The sequence below is a fragment of the Ceratotherium simum genome, chromosome 4 (genome assembly GCF_057802395.1).
Source record: "Ceratotherium simum simum isolate JZ-2026a chromosome 4, ASM5780239v1, whole genome shotgun sequence".
In the NCBI taxonomy this organism is placed as follows: domain Eukaryota; kingdom Metazoa; phylum Chordata; class Mammalia; order Perissodactyla; family Rhinocerotidae; genus Ceratotherium; species Ceratotherium simum.
The window spans coordinates 28,442,953-28,457,871 of NC_141903.1; the positions used below are offsets into that span (position 1 = coordinate 28,442,953).

Sequence of the window (14,919 nt, forward strand, 5' to 3'; positions counted from 1 at the left end):
GTTTTACTTATTCCTGACACTCTTCCAAAACAGAGGTGTTGGAATATGCCCTTTGACATAGAAATTTAACCCATGTAGGCCTACTCTATAAAGAAACATGGTCAATCCAGGCACAGTTATGCATGAATATCCACCCATGTAGCCAAAAGCAAAGAAGAAAACCCTAAAGTGCAGTAAAGCAAGCTGAGGTCAGGACATAGCTCCAGGCTGGCAGATATTGGCCCTGTACCAAACTACGTCGATATTTCACTCCAATAGGTGCAGACTGTTTACAGGTGAGCCCTGTGCTCACACTTCTCATAATAGAGATGCAACTACACACCTTCTGTTAACCATTAACAACTGTTCCCCGGCAATCTTTCAGAGTATTCTGAATAAAAGAACAAGGATAAAGATGGGGTGTACTTACCTTTTGGGTTTGCTCTTTAGTTATTTAAAATTTGTAAACCAGAAAACTAAGGGTTGGAATCAGCAGTGGGTGGCATAACTCAGATGCTCTCTTCCTCTTCCTTCTCCTCCCTTTTTAAGGAAAGATCAGGTCAATGTATCCAACGAGAAAAAGAAGCTCCAAGGAATCTGATCAAGTTGTATGTTGCTGTAGCTTTATTTTTGTGACAAAATGTTTTGAATAATTCCAGTGGCTTTAGCTTGTCCTGACCCTGAGAGAATACTGAGACCTTAGCTTGTACTTCACATGGTGGAAGGGTTTGTTTAACTCCCTCCTCCCCACTTTCCCAGCACTTGCTGTGTTCTTTTTCTGGTTATAATGGTCTAAGACTGTTTCTCTGAAGAAGACCAACATGGAAGGTATCTCTCCTTGTCCCTTAGACAAGGATACAGCATGAGTGTCATTAAAACACACACACACACACACACACACACATATACACAGGCAGACAGGTCTAACTTAATTTCAAATTGGCAGAACTTTTAGAGTGACATAGCTTATACCTGAGCATAAGAGATACTCTCAGTTGATTTTTTTTTTTTTTTTTTTTTGTGAGGAGATCAGTCCTGTGCTAACATCTGCCAGTCCTCCTCTTTTTGCTGAGGAAGACTGGCCCTGGGCTAACATCTGTGCCCATCTTCCTCCACTTTATATGGGACGCCGCCACAGCACGGCCTGACAAGCGGTGCGTCGATGCACGCCCGGGATCCGAACTGGCGAACCCCGGGCCACCGCAGTGGAGCGCGTGCACTTAACCGCTTGCGTCACTGGGCCGGCCCCACAGTTGATTTTTTTTTAATTAGCTAGGTAGTGTTTTGTTAAGGAGCCAGAAATATAAGTATGCAAGGTAAAAGCACTGGTTCCTTGCACACCCCTCTCACTCTGTGCAGTCTTCCCAAAAAGAGGTGTCTTAGTAATCACGGCTCTGGTTAGTTATCCCTGGTGAGCACGGCAGAAAATACGGGACTCTGATTGATTAACCAAACAGGATAGGTACTAATCATCAACTTCTATTTCGTTACTGTTCCTTTCTCTCTGACAGAATGCATGCTGTCTCACTGGCTTGTTAAATGGCAATCATGTTAAATTTGCTCATTGAGTTTCAATGAGGAAAATATAACAATATATATTGCTTACAAATATATGTTTTCCCAATCTTGTAACATTTTCAAACGCAGTTTCAGTGAGATGAACTTTAGCTAGCTTTTAACTGGGTTCTTAGTTCCAGTTTTTCTTCCTCCTAATCTATATACAAATACAATATTGATTTTCTTATATATTACTCAGGATTCTTTTGGTTGCAAATAATGGCTGCAACCCAACTCAAACTGGCTTATGGAGGAAAAAAGGAATTTGTTGGCTCATATAATTGGGAAGTTCAAGTGTAAAACTGTCTAAGACTGCTGGATTTTAAGCCTCAGATTATGTCATCAGGTCACTGGCATTCTGTATGTTGCAACTCTGCTTTCCTTTGGGTTAGCTTCATTCTCAGAGAGGCTCTCCACACACAGTGGCGATGATGGCCCCAATAGCTTCAAACTGAAAGTCTGTCGGGTTAGCCACACCAGGGGAGAGAGAGACTCTTAATAGCAAAAATCCCAGAGCTACCTTTCACTAGTCTAGCTGGTGAGCTAATGAATCGTGGCCAGAGAATGGACTGTTCTGATCGGTCAGTACTGGGGAGGAAAATTTTTTCCTCTACCTTTCTAGGTTCTTCTGACTGGTCTCAGAATTATATTGACATGAGACAGATTAACAGGAGAAAATCAAATTTAATTTCATACATATGGGGGCTCCATAAAAATATGAAGCCCAACGAAGTGACTAAAGCAGATAGCTTTCATACCTTTCAGACGGAGAAACAATAAATTTGTGAAGAACTGACACAGCAAAAATACTTAGGCTTGGGTACTAATTAGTGAATAAACTAAGCAAAGTTTGTTTACACAGCCTTCTTGGCCCTGAATTCCCTATCTCTGGCGATAAGGATGTCTTGCTGCCTCCTGGTGCAGGGAGAGTACCTTTCACATGGGAGATTTATTTCCTGCTTTCAGGCGGACAAAGGAGAGCCAGAGTGTCCTTCTTGGCACTGGCTATTTCTTAAGTAACTTTAATTCAAAATAATCAGTATGCCAAAGTGGCATATTTTGGGGCAACCTGCCCTGAACCTCATCAGTTCCCTCCTCTGAAACTTCCCTGGATGTTTTATATATTAAAAGCTGAGCTGGTAGATTGCTCCATTATTTCACAGAATTGATCTTTTAGTCTTGAAAAGAAATCAGTTCAGTTAAAGAGTTGTGTCTCAGGAGGTGGTGTTGCAGGTACGCTCCCAAAGTTAGGTCTGTGGTGCAAGCAGTCAGGTAAGTTTATGAGGCATTTCTATGGAAACAAAAGAAAAACAATGGTTAATGATTGGAACAAATTATAAATCAGTTTCTGAGTTCCGAGGGTAGCCAGTTGAGAAGATTTCTAGATGTCAGGGTTGAAGCATCTTTTGCAGTTTGAATGTTTCTGATGATATCTTCAGGTGTTCAGGCAAATTTTCTGAGTGGCCCACATAGTAACAGGTATGAAGATTGAATAAACATGAATTATTGTGGTGATTTCTCTGAAGTTTATATCAAGTCATTCATATTCAGTTTGCAAGGCGTCAGGGAAAAGGGCAGTTTTAGTTCTCAATGATTCCAAGTCAGAAGGGTGAGAGAAAAATTGGAAACGTTAGTTTGAAGAGTTGTAGCCAGACACTGGAGGAAATTAAAAGAATTCAGGATCTGGTCCAGTTTACAGGTAGAAAACAAACCTCAAAGACAACTAACAGAACTAGAATCTAAGATCCATAAGTGTGTATGTACTGAAACATAATTTTTTTCTCTCTATAATCACCCCAACTTCTACCAAAGATAACCATAGTGAGACTAATTTGTTTGTAAATTAAGTCTAGTTTTAATAAACTTGGCTTGATTATTTACATAAGTGCAGTAAGAATAGCAATTGATCATATAGTCTCTTTAATATCTGCTTCGCTGGAACTTTTCATAAGGAATTTTCAGATTGCACTTTTAACAGCCTCTCAAGCTAGGAAGCCACGTCAAATACTTGCCATCAGACTTTACCTGCAATACCTATAGATTTGGGTGAATTCCTCTCTTTGAGGTCCCCAAAATATTCTGAAGTTCCTGAGCCTGCTAGGAAGTGACCTTCCTTACTCACCTGTTAAGGCTGATAAGAACTCTGTAAGCAAGGTACCAGGCTGATTTTTATAAGGGGCTTTACTGGCTCCATAAAGCCAACCTTAGTTCCTTAAAGCTGTCTGGTCGTATCTGAGTCTATGCTCATTTTCAAATATGACATTCCAGCCAAAGCCTTGGCAGTACAACCAATGTTTCCAATTGTGTCCTTTTATAAGGAGAGCAGATTCTTATTGAACTTATGCAAATAACTATATTGCTAGGACAATAAGAATACTCACTAAGTTTCCAAATTCTGGAGGGATCAGGGAGGGAGAAAAAGATAAATGTTTCATCTTTGTTTACAAAAGTATATTTTACTGAAATTGCTCTAAGTTAGCTTAAGAGGAAAGATTTTCTCATATCTGGAAAACAAACAAACAAACAAAAAAGAACCAGCAATATTTCAAACAAAAAGTCATAAAATTATAATCATCCTCCTGAGTTTACTGAGTCCCATGAAATCAATTCTTGTCCTACTTAAATCCAGTTTTTCCATTAGTTCTGAAAACTCTTACCCAGTTTAGTTTTATGATCTTAAAGTTCTCAAACACCTGTAGTTGTCAAAAGTCCTTTCCATGAATCTCCTTGAAGATGAAGTACTTTTGCAGGAACACTTTTGCAAGGCATCAGAGTAAAACAATAACTTTTTGTAAATAATAAAATACTTAAAAATGCCCATTATTAAAGATCTGATGAGAGTTCATTATAATGAAATTGACAAAGAAATTTGGTTATTTCTGAAACGTACAACATTTTAAGATACCTGGAATTATGACTGATAACATTATACCGGAACATATCAGATTTCTAGGAATTTTACACAATTTCTGGAACACTTATAACATATACTTATACAGACACAACATAAAGAAGACTTAGTATTACTTCTTATTTGCCAATGCTTCCCATGTAATTTAAAATATCAAATAAGCCTAATTAGTGTAACTTTTTTTTTTTTTAATAAAGAGAGAGAGCAAATCTATTGAGATATTTCAGTGGCCCTTGAAAAATTCCAGAGTTAGCTAGAGGTCAAAAGGACTTCATTTAGAATTTGATTTTGGGAAGTTTGTCAAAAATATCAAAAGGTTTGGACACTTGACTAAATAGGATCACAGATCATTATGAAATGTACTTAATTATCTACTTAACCAAAGTGACAATTAAAGACTTCACAGGCAAATATAGAAGTTTACATAGTTTGATCAAAAGTTAGCTTTTTTAATTGAAAAAATTCAATTTTCTTAAGTAATCAAAGGCTTGATTAAGACAACATGAAGCACAGAACATTATTTTGATAAAACAGTATTTTTATTTTAAGGCAGATTTCTTTAAAGGAAAAAAAAACAAAAAAAACAAAAACCCTTGACAACCTCTTACTATCAACAGCAGACCAATAGTCCAAGAAAACTTGGTTCTTTTAACAAAGAGAAAACAAAATTTTAATTTTGCACCAGCTTACTCTTTTTTTGTTTTTTGTGGTTTTCTTTGGCGAGGAAGATTAGCCCTGAGCTAACATCTGTTGCCAATCCTCCTCTCGTTGCTGAGGAAGATTGGCCCTCAGCCAACTTTCTTGCCCGTTTTTCTCTACTTTATATGTGGGAGGCCTGCCATAGCATGACTTGACAAGCAGTGCATAGGTCCGTGCCTGGGATCCAAACCTGAGAACCCTGGGTGGCTAAAGTGGAGCACGCAAACTTAACCACTATGCCACGGGGCTGACCCTCCCCCAGCTTACTTTTTGATATTACTTAATTAAATTCACTCCAATCTTAGCCAGCCCTGACCATGCAAAAAAAAAAAAAAAAAAAAAGTCCTTTCCAAAGATTCCTTTTTCATAAACTTTCTGCAGCTTTGTCCATTTTAGTTTGTCCCTTGTTCTTTTTCCCTTTTGAAATAACTAGCTTTACTTTAGGACAAAATCATTTTAATTTTCCTCAACAAAATGTATCTCCATACTTTATACCTTTTCTAACCAAAAATATATTCTACTTTCCTTGTGTACGAAATTGTTTCCCTTGCTATTTCTAGTATCTTGAATTACATGTGTTAATGAGAATTCTTAACCCTTAGAAACTTTAATTTCTAGTGAAAACTAAGAAGTAAGCATTTGTGAATTGTCTGTTACACGAGCATTCAGCAAACTGGAAAATTTATGAATATATTTCATAATTTCTAGAAGCATACATTTCCTCATAGCACAATTTTTAATGTGGCACAAGACATATTTACTAACAGATCAAAAAAATCTTTAGTTTCTCCGTAACAAGAAGACAAAACTAGGTAACTTAGACTTGTTCAGCAATTAATGTTTCAGTATTTTATCTTATTTGGAAATGATCACATCATTTCCCATTAAATGATGAATTCCCATCATTTAATTTAACTTAACAAAATTCTTAGAGGGGAAGTTGCCAAAGAGATTTGGGAAACTATTTAAGTAGACATAGCATAAAACAATCATTGCTAAAAAGTTCATCTAAAAACTCTTATCTCATTTACATCTATTTAGTTCATTTGTTCTTAACAATCATGCTTACTTTACTCATGAAAATTTCATGAGACATTAAAGCAGTTTGTGTTCAACTCAAGATTTTATTTATTTTTTTATTTATTTTTTTATTTACTTATTTATCTGACAGATTTTGTAACAGATATAACATGAGCTTCTTTGACTTTTAGTAAACTAGGTAGACTAAAAGTATTATATTTAATATGATAACTCTAAAGACATGTCTGTATTAATTAAACCAACAAACTTAAACTAGATTTTATTTACCAAAAACTATCCTAGATCACATGACCTTGAAAAATATTTAGGTTAGTTTCTATTATATTTCTAAGATTTAGAAATACTTAATTAATAAGAGCTTATTTTTAAGCTAATTACTTAAAGCTCTTTTACAAATTAATTTTGGCAATACCATCCAGAGGTAGAAAAATACCATATCTATAACATACATACATAGACATACACGCAAACAGAGATCTTATAGCTTTCATTTTAAAATTTTAGCCATGAATCAGGAATAACAATATAAAACTGACTAGTTTATAAATAACAGTTGGAATAAGTTAAGTTTTCCTGCTCAGATGGCTAAAGCTTTCTACTATTTATAAAGAAGACTTTTAGGATTTGTATTTGCCCTTGACAAATAATCTTATGGAAGATGTGGAGCAGTTTATATATTCAAAAAGGCTTCTTTTCCTTTTTTTTCCCCTTCAATCTTGGGCTATTGTGGGTTGTGTTTACATTTCAAAGACATAATAAGATTTATAACCTAAAGGACAGAGAAAGAATGAAAGTTCCTCCCAGAAGGACTTTGGTTTCCTAAGGCCAATAATTTACAAGCCTTTTGAGATAAATGGCGGGGGTTTTAGGAATAGCAAAAAGGAATAGGTGGACTTTGGATTCTAGAACTGCATTTTTTTTTAGTTTTGCCAAGATTTGTAAGATAAGAACAGTTGCTTTCCTTTTTTTTTTTTTTTTTAAGATATCTACAGCTTCTGGAGCTGCAATTATTAGAAATAAAATAAAGAAGTGTGCTAGAAGGTTCTTTGGATTTTAAGAAGGAGGAATTTACATTGTATATGGAGTTTTAATTTTTGTTCTGAGTCTAATTTCTGTTCTTTTGTCTTGTTAAAAGGAGTCTTGAAGGCTAGCCATTATATCTCTTTGTATCTACTTTTTAATTTGGTCCTTTTGTAGGTACCAATAAGATAATTGTTTAGGATGAGAGCTCTCTAAAATTTTATTTTCTTTCAAATATAGCCAATTCAAAGGATTCATCATCTGGCCATTGACGAGTAAGATCTTATATCAATCTCAATAGCTACCAAAACCAATAAACATTTTTATGGCTTAACCAAGGATGCAAGAGTCATCCCACAAGAAAGTGTAAAATGTGCAGCCCACATAAGATCCAGAAAATTTACTCCTAAATATAATCTAAGAAAGTAAAGGCCTTTGTTGCCCAGGTGGTAAGGATGGTGTAGTGAAAACAATGTCTCTGGTTTCTCATGGGAACATGAGATGCCTCTAGTCACAAACCTGCTAATCTATGATACCGGGTAGGCCCTACTGAAATGGAATATTTCCATCACTAACAAAGCAACAAAGATTGGGACAACAAAGTCCCCTTATGGACTGAGATCCATAATGACAAACTCCCCTGAGAGCTGGCATGGCTGGACAAAGAGAGTGCTGCTTGTGACTTCATGTCTCAGAACCCCAGTCTATTCAACTGGCCACCACAGTGCACCCTGGCCTGGTAAGTGCACCCCTTGGATAGTGGAGACCAGAGAGAATATTCTCACTGGTCACAAAGCCAGGGTCTCAAGACATAGAACAAGATAAAAAGAAAAGCCTCATCCCGTTTTTACATAGGAGAGTCATGTCAAAGTTTGTCTAAATGGGGCTGGCCCCGTGGCTTAGCGGTTAAGTGCGCGCGCTCCGCTGCTGGCGGCCCGGGTTTGGATCCCGGGCATGCACTGACTCACCACTTCTCCGGCCATGCTGAGGCCGCATCCCACATACAGCAACTAGAAGGATGTGCAGCTATGACATACAACTATCTACTGGGGCTTTGGGGGAAAAAAATAAATAAATAAAATTATAAAAAAAAAAGAATTAATGATAAAATAAAAAAGTTTATCTAAATAGATGCTGATCTGGTGAGAACCATGAACTCACCAGTCTATAAGGCTGGCTCAAACTGCAGGCTTATAGGGCCTACACCTGCATTCTGCCCTCTGGTTTCTCCTTATGACAAATAACACAGCAGACAGACAAATAAAAACAGTGACCATCTGGAAGGAAAAGGATCAATAAAAACTGAGAATACTCATTACCAAATCTTTGCCAGAGTTGCTATGTCCAAAGAATGAGTTCCACAAATATTTTCCCCTGCTAATCTAAATTTAGAAAAGAAAAGGACTCTCATCACTTTCGCTTCCATTGGACCCGATCCAGGAGACTGATGTGGTAAGAATTCTTACCTTCTGTTGGCTTTTTGTCAGAGGTCCCAGGATCTCCCAGCTGCAGCAGCCTCAGAGTGAGTAGTGTCCAGCCGGTGAAGTGAATCCTGCTGGCTGTGCCAACTGTTGGGGAGGAAAAAATTTTCCTCTACCCTTCTAGGTTCTTCTGGCTGGTCTAAGAGTTAAATTGACATGAGACAGATTAACAGGAGAAAATCAAATTTAATTTCACATGTATGGGGGCTCCATAAGAATATGAGGCCCAAAGAAGTGACCAAAGCAGGTATTTTTTATAGCTTTTAGACAAAGAAACAATAAATTTGTGAAGAATTGACAAGACAAAAAAACCTAGGCTTGGATATTAATTAGTGAAGAAACAAGCAGAGTTGTTTATACAGCCTTCTGGGCTCTGAATTTCCTATCTCTGATGATAAGGATGTCTCTCTACCTCCTGGTGCAGGGAGAGTACATTTCACGTGGGAGATTTATTTCCTGCTTTGAGGGGGACAAAGGAGAGTCAGAGTGTCCTTCTTGCACTGGCTGTTTCTTAAGTAAATTAAGTAACTTTAATTCAAAATAATCGGTATGCCCTGAATTCCATCACTGGTCCTGGTCATGTGCTCATCAGGGCTAGGGATTGATGTGGGAGAGGGGTGGTTCCACAAAGGAATATCAAGTCACTGTTTTCAGAAAAAGAGGGAATGGATGATCAGCAGAAAATTACAGCAAATATCCACTTTCATCAGGAGATTCACTTGCTCTAGTGGGAAGAAGTCTGATATGATGACAAAAACTATGCAAGATAAAGCTTGAGTTTTGGAATTCACAGCCCTGGCTTCTATTCCCAGTTTGGTCAGGTGCCAGCTGTGTGACTTGGCGAGTCAGTTAACTTCTTTGAACCTTAGTCTCTTCATCTAACAATAGAGATAAAGAAGCAGAGGTTGAAAGAGGAGGAAAAAGCCAATGTTTGGCACTTGTTAACACTTAGTAAAGGGTAACTAAATAAGATAAAATGGTTCTTTTCTACTTTTAAAAGCTACAATATTGTACTCTGGGATGGTCCATATATTACCTCCCAGTGAGAGAGTCACAAACTCTCAAACCTCAGTTTCCTCATTTGCAAAACTAACTACTTAGTTGACTCAACAAATATGTATGAAGGGAATATAATATGCGAGGCATTTTTCTAGGCACTGAGGATATAGTAGTGATCAAGATATAGCTATACTCTCTTGAAACATATTCTAGTGAGGGATACAGATCATTAATAAAGAAATAATTGAGTATATATAATGTATGTACTAGGAAGAAAATATAGATTGGATGAAAGGAATAGAAACTTTTTGAAAATGAGGTCTGAAATTTTATTTAGGTGCTCAAGGAAGACTTCTTTGAGGAAGTGACATTTGAGCAGTGTCCCTAAGGAAGTGAGGAAGTGATCTACATGGTAGCATTCTAGGGAGAGGAAACGGTAGGTGAAAAGGCCCAAAGGAAGCCCACTCTATGGTCAAGGGAGGTAGCAAAACCAGTGAGCTCAAAGGCAGTGAGGGGGTAGGACATGGCTAACATTGAGATTGGAGAGGAGCTGGGGCAAGATGATGGAGGGTCTGGTTGGCCATGATAAAGAGTTTGGATTTTATTCCAAGTGTGACAGGAAGCCGCTAGAATTTTATGCAAGCAGAAAATGATCTGACTTACGTTTTAAAAATATCCTTCTGGGCACTGTGGGGAGAAGAGATGACAGTGGAACCAGCAGGAGACCAGTTAGGAGGGTGTGGTGGTATTCTGCGGAAAGGAGATGGTGGCTTGGACCAGGGTGCTGGTTTTGGAGGTTATGAGAAAAAGTCAGATTAAGGAATCATTTTCAAAGTTGAGAGAATGAGTTTGCTGATAGTTTGGTTGTAGGGTGTGAGAAAAAGAAGATGTTTGGTCCAAGTATCCAGGCAAACGGTGGAGCCATTTACTGAGATGGAGAACACTAGGGGAGGAGCAGGTTTTTGTGCTGGGAGTGGGAAATGAAGAGTTCAATTTGAAATGCTTTTTAATCATTCAAGTTGAGATGTCAGGTAGGTGATACGAGTCTGGGAAAGGCCTAGGCTACAGCTATAGCTTTGGGAATCTTCAGTGAATAGGCTATATTTTAAGCCATGGGAATGGATGTGATCACTTCAGGAATGATTTCAGATACAGGAGGAAAGAGGATGGAGCCCTGTCACTTCAGTAGTTAGGGCTTTGTACTTAACATATTTCAAGTACAGTCGTGTTTCACTTAATGACAGGGATATGTTCTGAAAAATGTGTCGTTAGGCATTTTTGTTGTTGTGTGAACAACATAGAGTGTACTTACACAAACCTGGATGGTATAGCCCACTACACCTCTAGGCTATATGGCACTAATCTTGTCGGACCACCGTCATATATGCGGTCCATTGCTGACGTCGTTCCAAATTTAGAACATAAAAGAAGTAGAAGTGGACAGAGCTTCTTTTCTTGAGGTCAGAATAGGAGGTTCAGAGCACTGTAGGCTGTGCCTTTCCCACACCCAGAAATGCCCATGGGAGCCCATGTTAATCTTAGAGGCTCTAAAGACCAGACATTGAAAAGCACAGAGAGATGCCCATCCTTTCCAGCTCTGGTGCGCTGCCAGGCATATGTGTTTGGTCCACCTCGACCAAAGCATCCAAGGGCCCGGGCTGAATTTCATGGTTTTGTTATGTAGATAAACATATTTACGGTTTCTTCTTGTTAAGATTTGATTAGAAAACCAGCAGATGGAATTATAGAATATCAGAGCTGAAAGTAAACCCAGAGATCATCTCTTCCAGTCTCTCTTGTTTATTGAGAAGTGGGTGATGAAGCTCAGAAGGAAAAAGGGACATGCGTAGGGTCACCCCAGAAGAAACAGACCAGGCTCTGGCACTGCATTCTCTAATTCACCATATTGTAGAACAAATGTGATGAAAAACGTAGGCATTCTTCTGAAAAATGAAACTGTGCAGTCAGTTAAGAGACCCAGTTTGTTGGAGATCAGTGAGTGCCAGTCCATTAAAGGGTGTAAGGTCTTCTGAGAATCTATACTAGGGGAGCATTGGTAGTTTGAAACTTAATTCCCCTCCATTGGGAGTTCTTAGCCTGGGCTTCATGGATGGGCCTCAAGGAATGGTGGGCTCCTCAGAAAGTATGTATGTATTGCATGGATGTCTGTTTTTTTCTAGGCAGAGAGTTCTCAAGAGTTTACTAGATTCTCAAAGGAATATATGATTACCCACTTTCAAAAAGTGTTTTAAAAAAACCCTGACAATCCTCTTGGAAACAAGATGGCTGACTATTTTAGGCAATGTACTATTTTAATCATAACAATGCAGTTACCTATTTTTACCAGCTAGTGTCCTAATGCAGATCATCTAAATAAGCTTGTTTCTGGGAAGAGAAAAAAAATAAGAAATAAACTGTTTAGGGTGAAGTGAAAAGAAGTACCTGTATGTTTTAAGCTCCAGGAGATTAGTAAAATGTAAAGAAACTTTTTGTAACACTCAGCTATGCCATCCCTTAGTATATCAATAGCTTTTTGCTGTAGTATTGTTTATTAGATACTTTTCTGGTACTCTACAAAATAAAAGTCTTAATAAATAGAAAGCAATGATTATTTGGCATGTTTTCTTTTAACTAGGACTTTTATTTTCCTACATTACTTCTTTTTCATTCCCCCATTATAGGACCCTGTGGGCACTGAAATCCAACTCACCCATGCCTATTTCCTGTAATGGACGAACTTGATGCGAATGTGAGGTATGTTACCTTTCAGTCTATATTGTGCTGTAAATTATGGTCATTTAAACTACAAGACCTCTGAAAAATCTGTTGTAGTATAGTTACAAAGCTAATAGATGTGGATTTTCTTCAACATTTCATATATAATCATAAATGTGGTACTGTTCAGTTATTAGTGTTTTTTCATTTCTGCTTAAATGATAAATATACTATGGCTGTAAATGTTTCCAGATGCCTATACTAAAATTCTGCATTATGGGAGAAGCTGTTACATGAAAATAGATATTTATCTCTATAATAGGAAAAAAGAAGATGTATTTAAATGGGTAAAAAAATAGTTTAAGAATATCTATCTGTATATCTAAACTTTAGATATACATTCAGGTAGCTTATTATAACAGGTTCTAGTTTGCTCATTTCTTTTTTCAAGGAGGTCATTAGATTACATGACATGATGGTTGCATAGTATAGTTATATAAGGCTACATGGTTTTGTTTTGTTTTCCTGTGATTTCCTGCAACCCTTGGAGATCACATAATAGGATGGCTCCTAGGGAAGTTTTTTCTTTAAAGGCTCGCTGCATTTTATTTGGCACAACCAAATAGTACAAAGAAATTAGTATTCCATAAGGTTTAAATGTTACGAATTGGCCCTTGAGGCTGAGGATTAGCCACAGGTGTCAACAGCTGGAAGACATTCTGGAAAAAAACACCTTCCTGGTGCAATCACAGGAGCAGTTTTTCTTTTACTCGAGACCTGTAGAAAAGCAGGTTTCAGGTATAGATCTGGGGCACTGTGCCTCTGTGTCCGATGTGGTAGAAAGCTGTGACAAAAGGGAGCTGTCAAATATCTTGACAGAAACTCTAGTGGAATGTGACTCGAGTTGCAAAGATGTATTATCACCCCAAACCCGGAATTCCTTAAGGGTAGAATGCATCTCGCACATAATCCCTGGCATATGGTGGGTATTTAATAAAGAGTTGTTGATCAGCCAGTCATTGATATTATTACATATATTTCAAATAGTTTTGTGTTCTGGAACACCTAGATATGCAAAGAGGCCCTGTATATTTAGCAATAAAACATTTTATACACTCTCACTAGAAGCATTGTGAACTTTGTTATTTGCCCAACGGACTGACATGGTGCAGAGTCTTAGGACTTTAACACAGATTTTTGGGCTGGTGCCATTTGTTTAATTTTCCTCTAAAAGTTTGTGACATTATTTGTACAGAGAAAGCATAGTGGAATCTAGAGAATATCAATTTTATTTTTGTTAATTGACAGGCCCAAGTGAGCAAAATCAATGGTGATAGGTTATGAAATTGTTTTAAGGTTCAGATACTGTATCAAACTGCATCAGTTGGTTAAAATACACTTCTTTTTGGATAATTCAGATATTATGATCCCTCACATTTCTAGCTTTTCAACATTTATTTATAGCTGCACTGGATTCTAACAGCAGAGTACAATTGAATTAAGTGAACACTAGCCGTTCTTTCGGGTGCTGTGGAACAATCGTGCAGGGTACAAGATGATATCACTCCCCAGAATCTTGTCTCTGGACCATACACTCTGTCAGATTTCTAACCTCATCCCATCAACATATGCTCATCCTCACCCACTCTCCCTCTCTACCCACAATATTAGTAACATGCAGATGCTGCAGACTTGCCACCCATTCACCCCCCAGTCCAGCCTCTGGGCATCCAAAATAAAGGACATATTTTAGGCTCACAATTACCAAATTGTGATGCATGGATCGTTAGTAATGCGTAACGATTTTGGGTGGTATATGAACATCTTTTTTATTTTAAAATAAATATTTATTTTAAGGTAACCTTATTGTGGTGAGTAATACTGTTTTCCCACTTACAGTAGTGAAATAAAATTTCATTTTAAAAGACATTTATTTAAAATTTAAAAGTAAGTTTATTTAAAGAAAAGTATTATGTAATTTAAAAATATTCATTAATAACTGAATGTGAAAAAAATCACAAGGGTACTATGCAAACAACTAGAGTCTAGAAATTGATGTTCTGGGTATTACTAGGTAGAGTAAATTTTATCATTTTGAGAACAGGAACCAGAAATTCTTTTTTTGGTCAGGAAATGTCCTCACTCGGTGAAGGGCCTATATGAAGTGAGAGCAGAAGGGCCTAGGTCCCTGGAACAGGAGAGGAATTTTTAACTTGCTCTGAAGACAGGAACATGAGTGAACAGAGGAGGCAGAAGGTTGTAGAAGAGAGAAGATTCAGAGAAGAAGGAGAGGCTGGGCTCCGCTTGGAAAAGGGGGAAACATCCAGTGGCATGGTGGCAATCAGGGACTTTGGGAGGAGTTAGGTTGCATATCTGTATGTGTTAGTTTTATTTCTTTATTTATTTATTATTTCTTTTTTTTTTTTTTTAATTTTTTGTTTATTGCAGTAACATTGGTTTACATTGTATAAATTTCAGGTGTTAGTTTGTTTTAAATGTGTATGATGTGTGTGTGTG

General features: G+C 37.5%; 1 protein-coding gene across 1 annotated transcript in view; it reads left to right on the forward strand.

The window, feature by feature from the left end:
- HTR4 (5-hydroxytryptamine receptor 4) overlaps positions 1-14,919 on the forward strand; it is a 176,244-nt gene that overhangs the window by 49,255 nt on the left and 112,070 nt on the right. Inside the window, exon 4 of the mRNA XM_087429591.1 lies at positions 12,369-12,441. Within this exon, the coding sequence (XP_087285717.1) occupies positions 12,416-12,441 (26 nt within the window). The 5' untranslated portion in view covers positions 12,369-12,415. The remainder of the gene's footprint in view (positions 1-12,368; positions 12,442-14,919) is intronic.